This window comes from Brachionichthys hirsutus, chromosome 10 (assembly GCF_040956055.1).
Source record: "Brachionichthys hirsutus isolate HB-005 chromosome 10, CSIRO-AGI_Bhir_v1, whole genome shotgun sequence".
In the NCBI taxonomy this organism is placed as follows: domain Eukaryota; kingdom Metazoa; phylum Chordata; class Actinopteri; order Lophiiformes; family Brachionichthyidae; genus Brachionichthys; species Brachionichthys hirsutus.
Window position 1 is genome coordinate 2,443,476 of NC_090906.1, and position 19,643 is coordinate 2,463,118.

General features: G+C 49.8%; 1 protein-coding gene across 4 annotated transcripts; it reads right to left on the minus strand.

Annotated features, from left to right (window-relative positions):
- Window positions 1-37: 37 nt before the first annotated feature.
- On the minus strand, window positions 38-18,961 carry usp25 (ubiquitin specific peptidase 25). 4 transcript variants are annotated; one of them, XM_068744710.1, is made up of 26 exons: window positions 18,792-18,961; window positions 15,647-15,724; window positions 15,028-15,172; window positions 14,772-14,895; window positions 13,903-14,065; window positions 13,155-13,241; window positions 12,396-12,599; window positions 11,959-12,035; window positions 11,798-11,871; window positions 11,065-11,216; window positions 10,424-10,551; window positions 10,234-10,329; window positions 9,860-10,033; window positions 9,143-9,393; window positions 8,967-9,037; window positions 8,631-8,859; window positions 7,778-8,035; window positions 7,390-7,529; window positions 6,010-6,183; window positions 5,314-5,409; window positions 4,359-4,537; window positions 3,662-3,740; window positions 2,991-3,070; window positions 2,769-2,892; window positions 1,000-1,192; window positions 38-810 (listed from the first exon to the last, which is right to left on the minus strand). In XM_068744710.1, the coding sequence occupies exons 1-26, from the start codon at window positions 18,831-18,833 to the stop codon at window positions 638-640; spliced, it is 3,591 nt and encodes a 1,196-aa protein (XP_068600811.1). In that variant the 5' UTR covers window positions 18,834-18,961; the 3' UTR covers window positions 38-637. The 4 variants fall into 4 exon arrangements, with proteins under 4 accessions (XP_068600811.1, XP_068600808.1, XP_068600810.1 ...); XM_068744708.1 differs by having other exon boundaries at window positions 721-858; XM_068744707.1 differs by lacking the exon at window positions 5,314-5,409.
- Between the last annotated feature and the right edge of the window lie 682 nt (window positions 18,962-19,643).

Sequence of the window (19,643 nt, forward strand, 5' to 3'; positions counted from 1 at the left end):
ATATGCGAGAGTAAGAATTAACACCAGGCAAACAACATGTTTATTTGGCTTAAAAGAGCCATAAATAAAATTTTATTCTCTCAATTTATTAACAAGCCACAGGAAGTCCGTGGCCGTCTGACACAGCACTTAAAACATCTCATTCTGGCGTGGCTCACACAGACACGAGGCCCTTTACAGATCCTCTGAGCCGCTGATCATCTGAAGACCGTCTTCCTCCCTTCCTTAGAAAACTAACAAAATGTGGTAATACTGTACCAAACCAGAGGCAGAGCAGGGGGGGGGGGGGGGGTACTCAGAGGGGCTTCAGAAAGGGTGACGACGACGACTAATAATAATCTATGGAAAGAAAAAAAAATCCCAAACTGTTTTTGTTTCGTTTTTTTGCAAAGCTGAAGCAGAATGTGCTTCTTGGCGTTCAGCCACTCGACAATCCGTCCTCTCCTCTGTGGCGGCTTTTCTTTAAAAGTGAAATAATATGTAGAATGAAAAACCCCTTTAGCAGCAGAAGAGTGAGAAGCAAACAACCCCTGGATTTATAAAGGAAGGCATGAATTAAGAGAGGTCCATGGATTTGGGCCCTGGGGGGGGGGGGCCCTGTGATAGGGGAGAGGTTTCTGGACGTCCCCTCCGGCGCTCATCTCCCCTCGGCTGGCGCCCTGCAGACGGCGGCCATGACGCAGCTGAATCGTTCGCACAGCTCCAGAGTGGAGTAGGCGGGGAGCTTGGGGGGGTCGTGGAAGCTTTTGATCTCCGTCGAGCAGTCCAGCAACTTGGGGAGGAAGTCGGTCAGCTTTTCCTGGAGGTTGGCTGCCGACGGGAGGACGACAGGAAGATGGATAACGAGAGGTTAAACATCTGATTCCCAAACACAGAAATCACAGGGTCAATGTTTTCACTGCGATACCGCCAGCAGATCGAAAGCATGTGGTAAAACTCCGGGGAGACGGGGGGGTGGGGTGGGGGTGAAACCATTCCTTCCCTCCGGGGGGGACTCACATTCCATCTCTTGGCCCAGGTAGGAGCACCAGCGGTTCCTCATGTCCTCCACGGCCAGCAGGTCGCGCTCCGTCTCGTGGACCAGCAGCAGAGGGATGCAGGGCACCACCAGCTCGTTCATGATGCCCAGGCCCGTGGTCACCTCCGGCTCGTCCCCCGACTCAAACATGGCCGCCGCCTGCTCGTTCAGTTTCTACAGAGGGACGGAGGCGGTTGAGCGTCTTTGAAACCATGAGATGTTACGTTAAAAACCAATTGGCGTCAAATATAGGAGTAAAAACTAAGCTAATAACTGAGGTTATTATGCTAATGAACAGAAGCCACACCTCCATATCCATTTAGAACCATTTTCCTGCAGGGTAAAGAAATAACCACTATGTGCAGTCTTTAGTCCATAAAGGACACGCGTCCTTGAGGTCTGCTCCAATCAGGACTCTCTCTCTGCTAGGATGCTCTGAACCACTTCATCAAAGTCACTCCACAACTTCTCCTTCTCCTCTAACTCACCTCCTACCTGTGGAGCGTAAGAACTTCTCCTTCTCCTCTAACTCACCTCCTACCTGTGGAGCGTAAGAACTTCTCCTTCTCCTCTAACTCGCCTCCTACCTGTGGAGCGTAAGAACTTCTCCTTCTCCTCTAACTCACCTCCTACCTGTGGAGCGTAAGAACTTCTCCTTCTCCTCCAACTCACCTCCTACCTGAGCTTCTAGCCTCGCTTCCTTCGCACCTGGACACACACACCACATGAACCTTCCTCCTCCTCATCATGTCCACCGGCTCTCTTTCAAGACTAAGGTGATGATTACTCTCAGCGATACGATTGTTCTCGTCATTTCTGGCTTCTATTTGTTCATGGAGAGGCACCCTACGGCTGTTCAGAGCCGACATTAATCCCACATCATAACTGTCGCTTCATATCCTGCGGCCACTCGAACTGAAGTGGCTCCCGTCTTTCCTAAAAAAAAAAACATGGCGGCGCCAGCTTTTGTTCCTGTTCTTGGCAAAAAAAAAAAAAAAAACACCTTTTACTGCGACCCGATAAACTCGCCGACCTCCTCTCTGAGGAAACGCCTCGTTTCTTTCCGGACCGGTTTGAAATCGGGGGCAGGGAGGGGGGGGGGGGCTGCGATCCAAGAGCAGGAGCCGTGTAAACGCGAACAGTGTTTTCAATTAAAACAAGAACTGGAGGTAAACCACCGAGCCGGGAGGTTCTGCCCTGCGGAGCCGAGGTCGGGGGTCAGCCGAGGACGCGCCTGTGTCCCGCGGTAACGTGTTTATACTTCCTGGCTCGGCTGCTTCCTATTCCCACTCCGGTGATTACATTACGAGCACAATGCTGGTGTCAGGTTACCGAGGGCAGCGGCACGAGGGGCTTGCTGAAGACCAGATTGAGAATGATCAAACCAAAATCCCTTAGCCCCAACCATCATTCTTAGTGGGGGATTTTCATCTGTCAGTATCAGATGTGGGGGGGGGGACGGGGACCTCTACAGTGGAATCTATTGTGGGCTGCGAACAAGCCAAAGCAATATCTCAGCAAAAGCAATCTGATTTTAGCACCTCAGTTCGGTATTTGGGGGGGGGGGGCGCTTGGCTCGGTTAGTTCTGCTGAGTCACTTTGCAGAGGAAAGGGAGCGACGAAAGAAGAGACGGGCAAACAACCAAAGAACATAAAAAGTGATCTGAAGTGTGCCGTAACTCTACGTTTGTGATCTATTTAATGGAGGACATGAAGGAAACAACACGCCCCCCCCCCCACCCCCACTCACCAGTAAACACTGGCGACGGTAATGGCCGAGGAGCTCCTCGCTGTGCCCTCTGTACAGCCCTTTGGACAGAAGCTCCTTGTTGTACAGGTACGAGTAGATCAGATACATCAGAGCCTCCGCGTAGCTGAAAGAAAGGGAAAGACCAACGTCACCGGGAAGAGGTGAACTCGCCGCACGGCGACGAGGCCTATCGGGAGGAGGGCTGGAAGAGTGCCACCGTACTTTGTCTTCTGGAAGAACTCCAAGCCGGTCACCATGAAGACGGTCGTATCGCGGAAATTCCGGTAGGCCTGGTGCCACATCTGGATCGAGACAAACACAAATAGCCGCAGGCGAGGCCACAGAGAGTCACATCGTCTGGCATTTGTAAAATCAAACAAACTTACTAATGCCGCGTTAAAAGCATTGAGAAAAAGACTCCGATCTATTTCCACTGATTTATTACGAGAGCTGGACGCGGCTCCGCCCCTCATTCCTTCCGGTTTTCCCTCTCAGACCTCCGGCGAGCGACGTGGTCAATAACGGCTCTTTATGCAACTTAAGCTGGAATCCTTGGAAACGTAAAACAGCACGAAGGCTTTATTGACGCTTTGTGAGTTTGGGTCGGCTGGAATGACGGGGTTAACACAGCTCCAGCGGTCTAGAGGCGGCTTTTTAATGCATCGACCAATCAAGCGGCTCCACATTGGTGTCCGGCTCTTAGAATGCACGCAGGGTTTTCACAACGACATTATGGCCTCACAAGATATCACAATTTCACAAATGTTTTGACGTAAGCGTCCATTTATGAGTGTGATGAAATAATTCGTCCTCACGCCGCCGCCACCGCCGCCGCCGTCCCGACCACGCCCCCGCTTCAGACAACCCCGGACCCAGGAGACATTGCTGCTGACCTCATATTCATCCATGTTGACCTCCTCAGGCTTAATCAGGTCCAGTTTGGCACGCGCCACAGTCATAATGCTTTTACATCTGTAGGTGAAAGGTGAGGAAACAGGAAGCGCCGTTAGCGGGGAACAGGCGAGACGAGACAATGAGAGGTCGCGCAGGAAGTTAAGGAGTCCATCCCCCCCCCCCCCCCTCTGGGCCTCAACGCGCCGTAATGAATCTGAATCGCCCTTCAGTGCTGAGAGAAGTGAAACGCTCCTCCGGAGGCTCCTATTGAGGTCACGTGCGCGCGCACACACACACACACACACATCTAATTATCTCGCTCAAAATAGAGGAGGGGGAGAAATCAATTCTTCACTTATGAATGTGGATTGAGGCCAACAAGCGTAGTTGAAAAGTTTTAAGAGTCAGTAAGGGGGCGCGACGTTGGGGGCGGGGTCTTGACATTTGCCAGCAGTGTTATGAAAAAAGAAGTCCTTATTGGATTTGCATCTCATTAGATGTCTGTCTGACAGCGACAAAGGGAAGACTTCAAAGCTTTCATTTAAATTACAAAAGCCTAGTCCAAGCGATTCAGTAGAAACTGTGTCCTGAAAGTCAGAGTAAAGAACTCTGCTGCCCTCTGCCGGCCATTTCTGAGAAGTGGATGTTAATTCTATTTTAAAAACACCAAGCCGACGGAAGCCGACGGACGCCGACCTTTCGTCGAAGGCCAGGTTTCTGTCGGCGAACTGAGTGAGCAGCGTTCTCTCCAGGATCTTCTTGGGCGCCTGGTTCTGGATGAAGTAGACGATGACGTGCTGCAGCCGGTAGTCGTTCTCAGGAGGCGTGTCCTCTTGGGCGAACCTCAGAAGACGAGCGTACTCCAGCTTTATGGCCTGACCAGAGACGGAGACGGAGACAGAGACAAGAAACAGGATCAGGGGCTTGCAGCTGCCTCGTGTGGAAGTGGCCGCTGCATTGACTTGTGAAGAGGATCAACGCAATCGGAACATTTTGGAAAGAGGCGAAGCAAATCGGGACCCAAACCACCTGCGGAGTAAAGCCACGGACTTTTCCTCCTTACGAGTTGCTGTCAGAGCAGTCAGAAACATGTTGAACTCTAACGTGTTAAAGGCAGAGTGAAGCCGGCCTTTGATTAGTCGGGTATATAATGGCAGAACTCAGTCGGTTCCTTTTAAACAGTTGGATGAGATGCGGGACAGGAAAGAAGCCAAATTAGGGCGCAGATTTGCATGGATGGGTGGAGTCGATAACATAGTACTACTGAACCAGTTTCCATGAAACATTGTGTGTGTGTATGGGGGGGACGAGCCAGAACATAAATAGATATGTGTGGAATCATGGAAGCTGTGCACGGCGCTCGCTTTTTTACTTAACGGGAAGAAGGGGACGCCTCGAAAACAAAACGGTCTTCAGTTCAGTTCAAGAGAACATGCAGCCCAGGAGGAGACGCTTAGAGTTGAACACCAGCGAGCAGCAAATATATTTCCCAGAAGACATCATGTTTGCTGAGTTCTTACTTACTGTAAAAGGTGTTTTCATCTTCAGACCGTTTGAGAAAGACCAACACCAGGAAGAAGAGAAGGTGTGTGTGTGTGTGTGTTGGGGGGGGGGGGGGTGCAGAATGAGGAAAGGATAGGATAGTGTGTACCTTAAAAAAGGCAGCCTCAGGCCCATTCTTTTCATACACACTGCTGGATTTGCCAATGGCCATAATTACGCCCTGCATGTTGGGGGTCATCATCGCCTGCCCGGGAAGCAGGAGCCAAGTTAAACACAACAGGTCCAACAGGTGAGGAACTCGTGTCAACGTCTAGGTCACCTGCTCGGAGGCGCCAACAGTAAAAGCACACCACAGAGGGCGCTGCATGCATTGGTTAGAGTGACAGCCGGTCAGTTTAATCCTAGCAAGGCTACCGCGTGGGGAAACCAAGGCAACCGCGTGGCATCCGGCGAAAACACACCGACCTGCAGCTGCCATCGAGCAAACTCACGACACGGGTAAACAAGGAACGCGTGAAAGTACAGGATGTGCAAAAACGCCATTCAGCATCCCAGGGAAAAGGCGGCTCGTTTTATATGCAGGTGAACGTTAGCTGTCAAACGGGCAACAGGCGCATCCGGAATTGTCTGCTAAAAGGTCAATCTGCCTTTGTGCCAAGAGTAAGACAGAAAAGGCCGAGGCGGAGGTCCGTTTCATTTCACATTGAGTAAAGCCAATCCTGGAATCGGTTGGCACAAAGAGTCAGACTTCCTCGGGTGCTTGCTGAGCCACGCCAAAGGGCAGCGGCGCGCCCAATGCAGGTATCAAACAGGCACAGACGCCGGAGCGTTCGTCTGAGGCTACCTGATCGTCATAGCCCCCCTCTTCTGACTCAATGACAAAGGTCCCCACATGGGGGATGGCAACCTCTATTGTGCGCTGGCCAGGGGACTCATCCTCCATGACCGGGTCAGGAGGATGTGTGGAGGGAGAGTTCGCCTCAGGCACAGGGGGTGTGGGAGGAGGAGGAGGAGGAGACTGCAGAGAGACAGATGAGACAGGATGGATAGAGTGTTGATGGAACGTCAAGGAACAGTCAAAGTAAAAGAACACGTGCAGAGAACCAGCAGATCCGGGTTCTACTACGGTACCGTTGATCTCAGGGACAGTGGAGCTAAAAGAAAAGTTGATATGTTGAAGCTGTTAGCACGCGTGGCTAATGTAATTATGATACTTCTGACTTCGGGAATGTGAATCCGATATGCTCTTGTTTTTTTTAGAAGCTCTCGTCTGACCTCTGCCGACCTTTTAGAGACCCAATCTGACGGCCGACACGATGCTGAAAAACACAGTAGGTGCGTTTGCATGGACACATTTAATCAGATTAAAAGCCTGATCGGAATAAAAATGCTTCATGTACGCACCCAAATCGGATTAGTCTGGCCCAATCAAGCTCAATCCGATCAAGGTTGAGAGGCGTGGTTTATACCGATTGATGATCCGATCAGGGCGCATGAAAACACTTATCCCGATGTTTCGGTGCAAGTCGTCTTTACTGCGCATGTCTGTGACGTCGGCTATACGCGCTACTGCTATCCCCGGAAGCTAGCTGAAGCAGAGCGGGCGAAAGACAGGACCGGTCAATATCTGAGACAAACAGATCCAAGCAGAAAAGGGCGGAGCCATGTTTTGTTTACAACGGAAGTCGCTACGGCTTCTTCTTCTACTATTTCTGGTATATTTGGTATAAGTTGCGCATGTCAAAATATTTTTTTCCAATCGAAAGTGTGATGCATGAACACGCATGTCCTCATCGGATCAATATTTTTAGGGTCCATGAACACAGTGCATCGGATCACAAGTTTTCTCCGAACTCTGATCGGACTAAACAAATGTTGTCCATGTAAACGCAGCCAGTGACCTGTTTAGAGTACTGAGAGAGAGCCCAAAAAAGCCCCATGACTGGATCAAGCCAATCGCCAACATAAGCGTGTACTGCTTTCTAATACTTTAGGCACCAGAAACGACACATGTAATGTTTGTGTAGCTTAATGACAATAATAATACTCAAGGCCCACCTGCTTCTCCTCCCGCCTCTGAGGACGCGTTTCAATGCAACAGATAAAACCGCATCCTGCGCGCCGCTTAACTCGAGCAGAGTTTGTTTGTTGACTGGTGAACGACCCGTTTTAAAAACGACGGCAGGATGCGTGACGGCGTGTCGTCTCTGCGCGTCTGACTCACGGCGTTCAGCAGGGCTTCGGGGCTTCGCTCCTCCTGCTCGGCGGCGGCCCTGGAGATGGCCCGCTCCGTGTCCTCCTGCAAGTGTTTGGAGTCGTTGGTGGGGGCCGGCTGCTCCATGTACTCGGGGTCCTGCTGGGGTACTGCAGCGGGGAGACGCACAGTTAAACTGCTTCTCGGTGGCTTTCAGCCACAGCGCCGTGGCGGACTGGCCGTGAGGAACTGCACATATTCTACCGGTATTATAAATATTATTAGTGTTCCAAGATGACACGCTGATAAACCCTTAAGAACTTTCTAGGGAACCAGACTTCTGATGCATTTACGTTCCAACAAAGTGTTGATTCTCGATAAGAGCCCTCATTTGTATTCTGAGGACCGCGACTCTGACCTGTATTGTCTGGAGGGCTGGACTCGATGCTCATAGGCTGAGGGGAAGAGGAAGACGTGGAAGCGGCGGCGGCGGCGGCTGCAGCGGCGGCCGCGACCAGGGCCAGCTTCTCCTGCTGGGCCTTGCGGGCCTGCAAAGTGTCCCACTCCAGGATCTCTTTGTCGAACAGTTCGTTGTCCTCCTTCACGTACTGCTTCAGGTCTGGGGGCAGTTTGTCCAAGCCGCTGAGTATCTGCCCCATTTCTTTACCGAACTCCTCTGAACAAACAGAAAGGAACAAAGACTATTAGCCGATCTGTTTCAAAATGTGATTATAAAAAAGGTTCATATCACAAAGTACTTGGAGCTTAGTTACACTTAAAAAGAAAAATACAAGCTTTTCTATCCCAGCCTCTGGACTTCGTGTGGACCGGACGGTTGTACCAGATTCTACCACTAGATGTCAGAATTGCTCGGCGGCTGCTCCACTGGACAAAAAAAGATTCATCCTGCTGCACAACCGCTTGTGATGGAAGTAGCCTAATCTAACCTGAACATGTTCCAGTGTTCTCTCTTGCGCTCTTATTCTAGGATGCCAAGTCAGCAGGAAAGTCGTTCTGCTGCCAGCACCTCCGTATATTCCGTTACACCCTCACTCAACGTCACGTTCTGAAGACTCCGTCGCTAAACGAGTACGCCGTGAAGCGAGGACCAGCTGTATTCAATTAAAACTACACTGAATTCACTAAATAATGAGTCTTGGTTCATTTTGACAACGGTAACATAATCAACCCGAGCGTATTTATCGGCTCGTATATAACCGTTTTCATGCCTTTACGCTGTCCTCCTGCAGGGATCGACCCTCTGTTCCTACCTTCGATTAGGAAGGGCTTCTTGTCGTTGATGTACATCAGACAGTAGGCGCTGGCGTTCCGGTAGCCTCCGAACGAGTCCCTGACCAGCTCTTCCCAAGAGGACTTGGTGACAGAGATGTCGTTGTACTTCATCCAGCAGCGCTGGTGGGGGTCGTAGATGTAAGCCCAGTAGTGGCCAGCGTTAGCCTGGCCTTCGTGGACCAGCACAGCGTGAAGCCGGTATGGGACCTAGAAGAAAAACGAAAGACTCAGAATTCATGATGAACAAAGGGAGCAATGGTTTGTTGTTGTTGTTGTTGTAAATATGAATGTGATACGCTAAAAGCACTGCTCACCTGCATCATAGATTTGTCAGAGTACATTAGCTCAATGGTTCTGTGGATTCTGGTTATGCTGCCCTGCAGATCTGATGGGTGGAACGTAAAACAGAATTTTGTACTTTTGCAGTATTCCTCTCTCTCATTGAGGACCTCCACGATTGGGCTGCAGACAGCCGGCAGGCCGCCCCTACCTCGGGTGTCGTTTTCCACTTCACTCCTCCAGCGATGCAAGCAGCCCTCCAGCACACTCAACTCTTCTTCGGTGATGTTGCGTGGGGCAGGGTGCATGGGAAGGTCAGGAGGCAGCCTGGACTGGGTGAAGGGCTTGTGAATGGAGACTCGCTGCTGCTGCTGCTGCTGCTGGGCTGCAGGGGGCGCTGTGGCGGGGCCGGAGGCAAGGCTGGCGCTCTCCAGGGGCAGCAAGCCGTCCTGTTCGGCTGTGCTGCAGGCGACAGACGCAGTGTATAAAATAATTAAAAGAAAAAGGCACAGATAAAGGATGTTACATTTTAAACATAATGAAGAACGCATTTAACTCTTTGAGTGCTGTTCACGTCTAAAGACGTTTTTTGAAACCCAAACATTCGCTGCCAACCCTGAGATTGAAATCTGCCTCTCTTCATGAAAAATGGTAGGAAGACACTTTTTAATGATGAAAGAAGAGACTTTAATCATTCATTTGGTAGGTTCGCTGTTTGCGTCGTCACAGTAAAGAATATTCTGTGGAGCTTGGAAAATCTGGAAAAATGCACTAAACCTGGTGTATAGCGGAGTTGAAAACGGCTGGCACTGAAGGAGTTAAGGGGGGCACATGTTTAAGAGCACCAACAAAACATCTGTGAGACTTCACCGAGCCCTGTCCCGCGGTCCTTGAGGACATGTTGACAGACTACATTTCAGAAACTTGCCTCGGCGGCGGCGGCGGCGGCGGCTGTCCTCCTGTCGTGCCACCGGGGGGCGCCGACGAGTCGATGTCCTCGACCGGGGAGGTGCACACTGGCTTGCTGGAGGCAAACTCCATGGCGTACTGGAGGACATCTGCTAGAGGAAACCTTTTAGGGCCTGAGCCGTAACTCAGATACCTGGGGGAGAACAGAACGGGGGGGTGGGGGGGGGTGTAAAGGGATGGAGGGAGGTCGAGGAAACAAGAACAAAACAGAGGGTGGAATGACAAACTAAGAAGGGACAGTTGCTGTGAGGAATTACTCCCCACGGTGGTTCGGAGAGTATTGCAGACCGTGGCCGAGTAAATAAATGTAGGTGGGGGGGGGGGGGGCAGTACCTCTCGAGTCGCTGCTGAAGCAGGGTGAGGTGCTCTTTGAGCCTCCGGATCTCCTCCCTCTTGATCCGGGTTATTTCCCGGTTCCTGTCCATGTACCTAACACCGACGGGACGGCAGGAGAGGATTCAGGTGTGGCTTCAGAGACCATCTCTGAGGGTTTTACAGAAGGAGCCGGCGCTGATAGTTCTACCTGTCCATGTAGAGCTTAGACGGGAACTCCAGCTTGTTGTGGATCTTCTCGGGTCGTCCCAGCGCTTGGTTGAATTCAAATCTCGACAGTTCAAAGGTCAGCACGGGAGGGAGTTCTGTGAACCAGTGCTGAAAAAGAAAGTTTAATTTCCTTATCCAAGACGGAAGTCACACTTGGGCGCGCTTGTTGAACATTCACCTGTCTCAGTATTTACAGTATCGGTTCGGACAAACAGGAAGTGCGTGCTGAGAAAGAGGAAGTTGACAAATAATTTCATCCTCGAATAACACTTTAAAAACGTCTTTAGGTTTCAACTCATTAACTGCAATTCAGGTCGTAACTGAAACTTTGGTGGTTTATTGCCCCCCCCCCCCTCTGCGCTAACCGCTGCGGGCTTGTTACTGGTAGTCAGCTGCTCTCAAGGCGCTGTGGGACTTGATACAGCTAACCAGAATAGCACGCACGTCACACAAGGGCAAGGAGGTCAACCCACACAAGCCAAATGACGCCGCCCGCCTGCCTTCTGCGGTGAAACTACAGATGGCATGAGTTGACTACAAATATGTCTGTGAATTAGCAGCATTAAACATCCGAGGGTGAGATCAGGACTCATCCGGTCTTCGTGCCGCTTCGTCACCAACCTCTTGTCCGGACCGGGCAGAGTTCTCGGCCGAATGCAGGGACTCGATCTCGCCCTCGATCATCGCTGCCTCCAGACACTCGTGAAGATCCTTGAAGCCGTTCACCTGGAGGGGGTACTGCCCAAACATCTCGGTGTTTTCAAATTTTTTACCTGTGGAATCACACACACACAATCAATCAAGGGCAGCTGCTAATCTGAGGGAAAGAGGGCCAGGATTATGGCGAATGTCCTTCAGCATCATGTGGCATGCATCGGCCAAAGGAGCGCCGGATGTAAAGCAGAGACGATAAAAAGGAAACGCAGCAAAGGTCCTTTTCACACTCATGGGTTCTCCTCATTCAGCAATCACTCACTCACTTAACCCCCCCCCCGCGTCAACTACTGATGAGCCGCCCAGAACAAGAATAGAGGAGTTGCCGGTGGACACGCAGATGAGACATTAAGGTCGTCTTTACGAGGACAGGAGCCCACTGGCCAGGATTCGGGGGCTCCGAGCCAGCATTGTCATGCATAATAAGCACAATGTCAATCAGCCATCAAGGACTTCCACAATCAATGCAACAGCTACCCCCCCCCCCCACCCCCACATCTCATTATGACAAGGTCACCTTTCATTACTACGGGCTAGGGCTGGTTAGCGCTCCGGCGGCGGCATGCAGGCCATTCTAATGCTTTATCTCTCAGAGGCTCTTCAGCTATCAATCAATATTGAATCCAACAGGTCAGCTCACCTTCCAGGACACCTACAGCTAGAAAGCGGCCGTAGAAAAGCTCCACCATGGGGTTCTTCGGCTTCTCACCCTCCCTAAGAAAAGGAAAATGAGAAAAAGATGGCGCGTAAATGCAGTGAAAGGTCCACAGAAATAGTCCACCGGACTAAACTGCGGGTTACCTGTCCTCCTCGGCCTTCATCTGGAAGGCGTCCTCCAGCCAGTCGAGCAGCTTGTGGGTGAACTCGCTCACGTCCTGCTATGAAACGCACAGGGATGCACACAACGGTGAAGGAGCCTCAGAGAAACGGAGGTCACGCAGTCGGGGAGTCACTCGTTCATCACGCTCAAGGTGTAGCTTCTACTGATTCACGCCGGCTGCAGATCACAGGTGACTCTAAGCTAACGGCTGCACAGACCAGTGACATGGGTGGTGAACAGAGGCCCGTGGGCTGACCGTGGACCGTTGTGCACTTTGAGTTTGTACCGCGCGAATTGAAATCAGACAGTTTTTCCAATTACACAAGTTGCATTCTGGGGGATAATTTCCATGTGAATAATCCCCCCCCTCCCGGTGAACGCCATTACGTCAAGCAGGCTGCGGTGCAAAGAGCCTTACCTGCTGCGACTCACTGGACTTGAAGGCGTCCTTGAGAATGTCCACGGCCCGCGACGGGTCCACATATTTCCTTTTGGATCCCACCATGAGGGAGAAGAGGTTCCTCAGCTCCTGCATGAAGGGCAGGTTCCGGTGCTCCTGGTCAGAGGAGAGCACCGAGCTCCGGTCAACGCAGGGCTCATCGATGCTTTCGTTCACGGAGAGCTACAACACCCAACAGCAAATCACACCAATGCCGTGGTCAACATTCACTTCATTTCATTGCGCTGCTATTTAGTGCGTTTAGAGGAGCACGAGGCGACCGTTTGTGTGATCCGAACGAGCCGAGTCATCACGGGGAGATAACAGAGACTTTGCAGTGGTGATGGAGTCCGACTACAGTCAGCGATTTAGAATAAAACGATGAGACGCAAACATCCACAGCAGATTAAACTCTCCCTGCGCGATCGTTCTAATACGGATGTTTGATCGCGCCATGCTAGTTGGGATCGGGAACTTGCTAGCGCTGAGTTATGAGAATGAGAATGAGAAGGGAAGAAGCTAAGCTGCCGTGTCCCGGAGTCAAGCTGGCGCAGCTGCTGAATGGAGGCCCAAACCGTCAGAGCTCAGCACCGCTGGGTGCCGTGATCGTCTACGGAGGGTCCGGCGTGAGGTCGCGCACGCACACACACACACACACACACACACGCCGTATCAAGCGACACTCGGCTTTGCGTAGACGCTCCGTAGTTTCCTCTCAACATGGGAAGAACGACTTGCCTTCTGGTTGCGAGGCAGGTCATGGACTCGTGCCGGCGGCGAGTAGTTCAGCACCAGCCTCTGGAACTCCAGCAGGTTGAACAGAGACTAGAGGTTAAAGAGGGACGGAGACACTTTAGCATCACCGAATAATACTCCGCTTTGGCCTACTGGCATCAGAGAAAAACCACGGTCAGAAAATATATATATATATATATTCTTGTGATTTCTATGTTTAAAGTACTACCTATGATGCGATGGAAGATTTTTGGCCAAATCCTACTCAGATTTATTTGCAGTTAAATCATGTCATGTTGTTGTTTTTTTTGTGTTTTGGATCGATCTGAGAAAATGAACACAAAGGTTGTCTCGTTCGTTGTTTATTCCTGCTCCGACGCCGGGTGCGGGTTCCAGCGCTGCCTGGGGGGGGGTAACGTTACACGCAGGAGCCAGCACCATGTGACGCCGTATCCGGTGTTCATGCAGCATATTTCTGCTCAGATCTATTTCTATCAGCGACTCCAGCAGCAGATGAGAAGCTAAATCTTTGTGACAGCTTTAGTGAGGATGAAGATTTCCAGCATGCAAACGCAGCTAATGCTTCTAAGGAGACGGCGGGAGGATTGAAGCGTTTGGCAAAGAATCAAACTGAAGAGCAACAGACAAAAGCGCTTTAGCGCAGAAACATTCTGAATCAAAGGCTCGGTCGTGTTTCGCGTCTGTGTGTGTGTGTGTGTGTGTGTGTGTGTGTGTGTGTGTGTTTACACACCTGTATGACAGCGCTGAACCAGCAGGTATTGCCAACATTTTTCAGCCCCACGGGGCAGCTCTCGATCCTCTTCCTGTCGTGTGGGTTGGGCGAATCGCTCCATACTTCTGTGTGGGTTCGCTTCAGGCTTGCCTTGTTCTCCGCTATGCTGGCCTCCAAAACTCTTTACGAATAAAAAGAGAGAGAGGCAGGCAGAACACAGAAAAGTACTTTACATAATGACCAGCAGGTTGTTTTTTAGCGATCATTCAATCTACGCGATGGAAACTCTGCTTCATCTCGAGCAGACAAAGGAAAGCGCCCGACAGGAGCCGCGGGCCGGGGCGGAGAGTTCAAAAGCTTTGTGCGATTCTCAAAAGTGACAAGCTGCAACATCTGTAATGGATTAGACGAGTCAGACGGAGACTTAATTAAACTGCCAGAGAGAGGCTCGTGGGCTTTGTGATTCAGTCAGGTCATATTGTGCTCGCTAATAGGGGCTTTGATTTAATGTCCGGTGTTCTCTCAGTTCATTACGTAACGAATGAATGGAAAGCATCGCGGAGACTACGGCGCCGCGGCTAAGAGCGCCCTCTACGTGGCGTCTCTTTATTACACTGATAAATCCGCTCTAGGATGTAGTTCATAGCGTTCAGATGTTTCGCGCGGCCGCGTGCGTGCGTGCATATAGGGGGTCGTTTAAGGGTAGCCCCTTACGCTTCTCTGCTGCAGGGGGCGTAAATGAAAGCAGCATTGACAGAGGAGGCTGGAGGTCACCATTCAGCATTCTATAAGTACACGTGGCACGTTTCTCATCACGCCCTGCGCTAAACGTAGGCGGCGAAGCGTTCCGACGTTTGCTGGGCGTGCGTAATGGCTGCCGAGCCCACCTGCTGATGGCCTGCTCCTCATCGGTGATGCCCGTCTCCCTGAAGGCCCGGCTGGACTCCTCCAGGCTGAGAGCGATGGCCCTCTGCAGGTCGTCTTTGTCGTCCCCGGTCAGGTCAATCACGTCTGCATCGAAATAAACCGGACGCACGTCAAGGCACGAAGACATACCGCTCGATTCCAGCTTCATTATGGACAGGCTTCCGCTCTGAAGCAGAGTTCTGTCTCCCTCGCCACATGCTGAGGTGAGCCGCTCACTGGTGTCTGCCTGGCTGCCCACGCTGATGTATCTGTCACCGTCTCCCTGGGTCGTCTGGTAGTACGCCGTCTCATCTTGCTGTGGAACCTTGGCGTTCTTTTCTGTCAGAAACGCTACGGCCTCGGCCATGTCTCCATTGCTCACCTGCAGCGCGCACGCACGCACACACACACACACACGCAGCGGATGTTAAAGCTTTCGTCGGCTGGGTGATGATGATGATGATGAATATATGTATGAGATAGAATGTTAGAGTACAAATACAGTCAAGCATCCTGTCTAAGAGGAGCATTTCTAAAAAGCCCTTGCGGTCTTGTTTCCGTTGAAAGTCCTTCGTACACAAATCATCGACATTTAACAATACCAATAAAATAAAAATAAATTACTCCACAGATGCAAAATAACAATAAATTAAAAAGATGCATAATATGTACAACGTAGGTGGACAAAAAGGGGGGGGGGATTGATCCGGAGGGAGTCGTGATGACTATCTCCGTTTCCGTCCCCCTGAAAGGTGAATTCTTAGGGCCGTTTTGAAGGAGGCCGAGGTTCTTGGTGCACAGAAATAATCAGAAAAGAAACAGAAAGCAACATCGCAGGGTGCGCTTGATGACGTACCTGCAGGGCCTGCTGAAGCAGCTGAACGTCAGTGGTGCCCGTCACTTCGCTCAACTGGTTTAGGAGCGTCTGCTGGTGCTACAGAAAATGAAAAGGGACTTTCATAGGGAAGGCAGTAATAGAAACGTAGAAGTAATAGAATAACATTCTATTGCATTACTTTTCTAATCGAAGTAAAGAACCAATAAAAGCATTGTTGGCTTGCTCTTCTGTACTTTGGTCTTCGCAATCCACGGAGACACACAAAGAGCTGAAAGGACCAACACGAGGAGCAAAACGCCAGTCGAGACGGACGACTGAAGCATTTCTCTCTCTCCTTTTGCATCCTGACAGAATGTGAATGTGTGGGGCCGACAGGAGGATGGCGTAACCGTGGGTGACTAGGAATCAGCTACTATTCCTTGATGATGATGAATATATTTATTAGATAGAATGTTAGCGTACAAGTACAGTCACAGAGTAGAATGTATTACAGTACAAATACAGTCAAACATCATGTCTAAGAGGAGCATTTCAATAAAGCCCTTGCGGTCTTGTTTCCGTTGAAAGTCCTTCGTACATAAATCATCCACAATTAACAATACAAATTTAACAATACAAATAAAAATAAAACCAATATTAAATTACTCAATTTATGCAAAATAACATTAGAAAAAATAAATAATAATAATAATAATAATTTTACACCACAGATGTAAAATGATAGCTTCCTTTTTTTTTTTTTTAAACCTAGCAGCCATTCAATTTGTGAATCTTTACTAATGTTAACTAGAGAGGTGATACCGGATGGATGTGCCCCCCCCCCCCCCCTGTTTGTTGACTTCACGGTGGTCTGCGTGCTTACTGATGTCGAGGCCAGCTGGACTGCATGGCCTCAGCCGACACACTCACACTAAACACACACGCATAGAAGGGAAGTGCTCTTAAAGTCTCAACTGTTACAGAGGAACACACTTCTACAGGTGCAGCAGACTCTCCATAAGGCCTTTGTTGGCGTCGGACTCAAGTTGTTGTCTCACACACACAAACACACACACACACACACACTGCTGCATGACAACGCCGTAGATGCTCCGTGTCACAGACTCACTTTTAACCGCATGCCTTGCGATAAGGCGGCGGCACCGCTACACAAAGAATGCAGGCTTTCATTTAGTGCGTTTCTTTGTGCAGCGCTTGTGTGAAGTGTGTGAATCTGTACCACGAATCCACAACAGACGAAGGCGAGCAAATCGGGTCTGCATCTCCATCGGACGTCGCGGTTAAACACGAACCGAAACACAAACCTAAAGTATTCATATCTGTGTATTCAGGCTTTTGTTTCTGTGACAGGTGTTCAGCAGAACAGCAATGTGGTTTGTAATAAAGTAAAACAATGCTTTTGTTTTTCGAGCGTGGGATAAACCGGATTCAAAACAGATTTTTATCTCTCCTTGGGAATCAACCATCAGTTGAACTCAGAGGTTAATTACTGGAGTATTCACAGAAATCCAGCGTGTTTACTCGCAACGTCGTTACATTTGACGGATTTGAATGGTTGAACAAAAGGTAAACGAGAGGACTGCTGGGTGTTTTTGTTCCCTGTCTGTGTCCAAAACACCGTCCCAATAGCGTGTGAGGGGAAATGTATAACTGTGGCAGATTTGGGACAAGTTAACCACAACGGATGTTGCCCACACACACTGTTGCCCACACACACACACACACACACACACACACACACACACACACACACGTGCTTCCATGTGACATGTCTGGCATGAGTGCTTGTTACACTGGCCCGCTGCCATTGGGAGTCAGCTTGTAAATAACACCACATAATGCTCCAAATGGGACAGGGAACACGTTGGAGACATCACAGCGGGCTACGTGCAGGGCATCCCCAGCCAATCCGACAACGGTCCTGAATGTGGATATGAAGAAATCCCCAACAGGAAAAGTGTCGAGAGAAAAACTCGCCTCTTTACAGGTCACTGCATGAAAACCTCGCAGCACCCTGCTTCCATGAAGTAGGTCTGAACAGCTGTGGCAACAATCCTCAGAAATAAAAAGTACAAAAAGGGTTTATATCCTTTATTTGAATACGCTACACCAAGCAAACACAAGTTGGGCAAGCTGCTCCAAACGTATTGGGTCTGATTTGGTTTCATTGTTTTTAATCCTGGGTTAAATTTAGCCCCTGAAAGGTCACGCCGCGCTAGACGGTGCGTGTTACCCTCCTGCTTTTACACTCGAGTCATGGAGGGAAGGCTACGCGTGTTGTTTTGTGTCAACGCTCCAGGCTGCTGTCAGCCCATCGGGGCTCCGTTGTCATGTGGACTAGCTAGCTAGCTAGCTAGCTCGGAGATTACATAACTTTAGCAAGCGCGAAGCAATGCTGGGCGGGCATGGCGATCAAGATAGGACATCCCATAACTGGGAGCACCCGCAGCGGAGCCGATGGAACGTTGTAGTCTCATAAATGTTCGATCGGGTGGAACCGAACAATCTCACGTATCGGCAACGAGCGCGAATCACGTGGTTTGTCTTCACTCAAAAGTGCGCCAGCGTCAGGGCTCCACCCTCCGCGCTGGTAAACAGCTAACCGTGTAAACAAAGCTACGAGAGGTGAACAGCGAATTAATGAAGGAACTACGGCCACAAACAGACGCGTAGCATTCAGCCGAAACGTGTCCTGGTCAGCGAGCCTGCGGCATCAGTAAACAGTCCCGTGTACAGCTAAGCCCGTAGCTGTCACTTGGCCTTGCATGTTATTATTTATATATTTAGCCCAAGATGCTAACGCTACTACCGTAGCACATGTCCGGTTAAATATACACCGCAACTGATGGCAATCGTTAACCGTAAATAGTTTCCAAAGAGGATTTGACTTAACTTTAATTACGTCGCATGGTTAGCTAGCAACATATTGAGAAGTGTTTTTGTGCTAGCATTACGGTAGGCCTAGCATAAACAAACAGACCTGTGATTTTCAGCGGTTCCCTTCAAAGAGCAGACCGAAATAAATACATGAAATATCAATAATAATAAAAATATGTGCGTCTTTTAAAGTCAAGAGCAGACCAGCCGTCTCCGTGAATACTTGGAGCCCCCGAAACCTACGCAAATATACGGTTTGGCTAAAGTTAGCTTGTAAAAAGCTTACCTTCTGAGAGTGTTGCTGGAGGACATTCTGCTCCACAGTCATGGCGGGTTTAGAGACGGATGTGATTTAAATTAAACCAGGAGTAGCAAAGCACAAGTAAACACTGCTCACTGAAACGAGTTCAAACGCGACGCTACGACGTCCACTCCCTCACCAGCGACATTGCGGGCGCCATGGCAGACTGAGTAGCGTAGGTCGTCAGCAGGCATGAAAACATTGCTCCGCTTTGCCTGCGATCAGGGTTCGATTACTCGCGTCTGCCTGTAGTGTATGACGTCATGGCTTCAAAGTTATACCGAATACGAACTGTAAATATAAAATACACTACCAGTCAAAAGTTAGTACACACCTTCTCATTCAATGGCTATATATATATTAATAAATATATATATTTTCTTTTTCTTTTTTGTCTAGATTGTAGATTCTCAATGAAGACCTTATAACTACAACAAAACATATGATAGAACACTTAATGTGTTTTATATTTTAGGTTCCTCAGCGAAGCCTCCTTTTGCTTTGACAACTGTTGGAATCCAGATTGTGGCGAGAGCCAATCAGTTAAATACAGAAAAGAGAAGCAACAGTCCATCATTATTTTAAGAACCCGAAGGGGGGAGTCAGTCTGGAAGATTGCAAAATCTTCGAATGTATCCCCAAGTGCAGTCGCAAAAACCTTCACTTTTACAAATAAACTAGGTCACATGAGGACCTAGTTTATTGGTCTATTTTACCAAGAAGGAGCGTGATGGAGTGCTGCACGTGTCACATGACCCGACCTTCACCCAATCGAGATGATTTGGGCTGAGCTGGACTGCAGAGTGAAGTGTGTTCAGCATCTCTGGGAAATCCTTC

Coding starts and splice junctions, on each gene's coding strand:
- usp25 (XM_068744710.1), bottom strand. CDS start 18,833: ATGACTGTGGAGCAGAATGTCCTCCAGCAACACTCTCAGAAG. Junction 14,896..15,027: donor GGGCAGCCAGGCAGACACCA/GTGAGCGGCTCA, acceptor ATTTCGATGCAG/ACGTGATTGACCTGACCGGG. Junction 14,066..14,771: donor GAGGAGCAGGCCATCAGCAG/GTGGGCTCGGCA, acceptor TTATTCGTAAAG/AGTTTTGGAGGCCAGCATAG.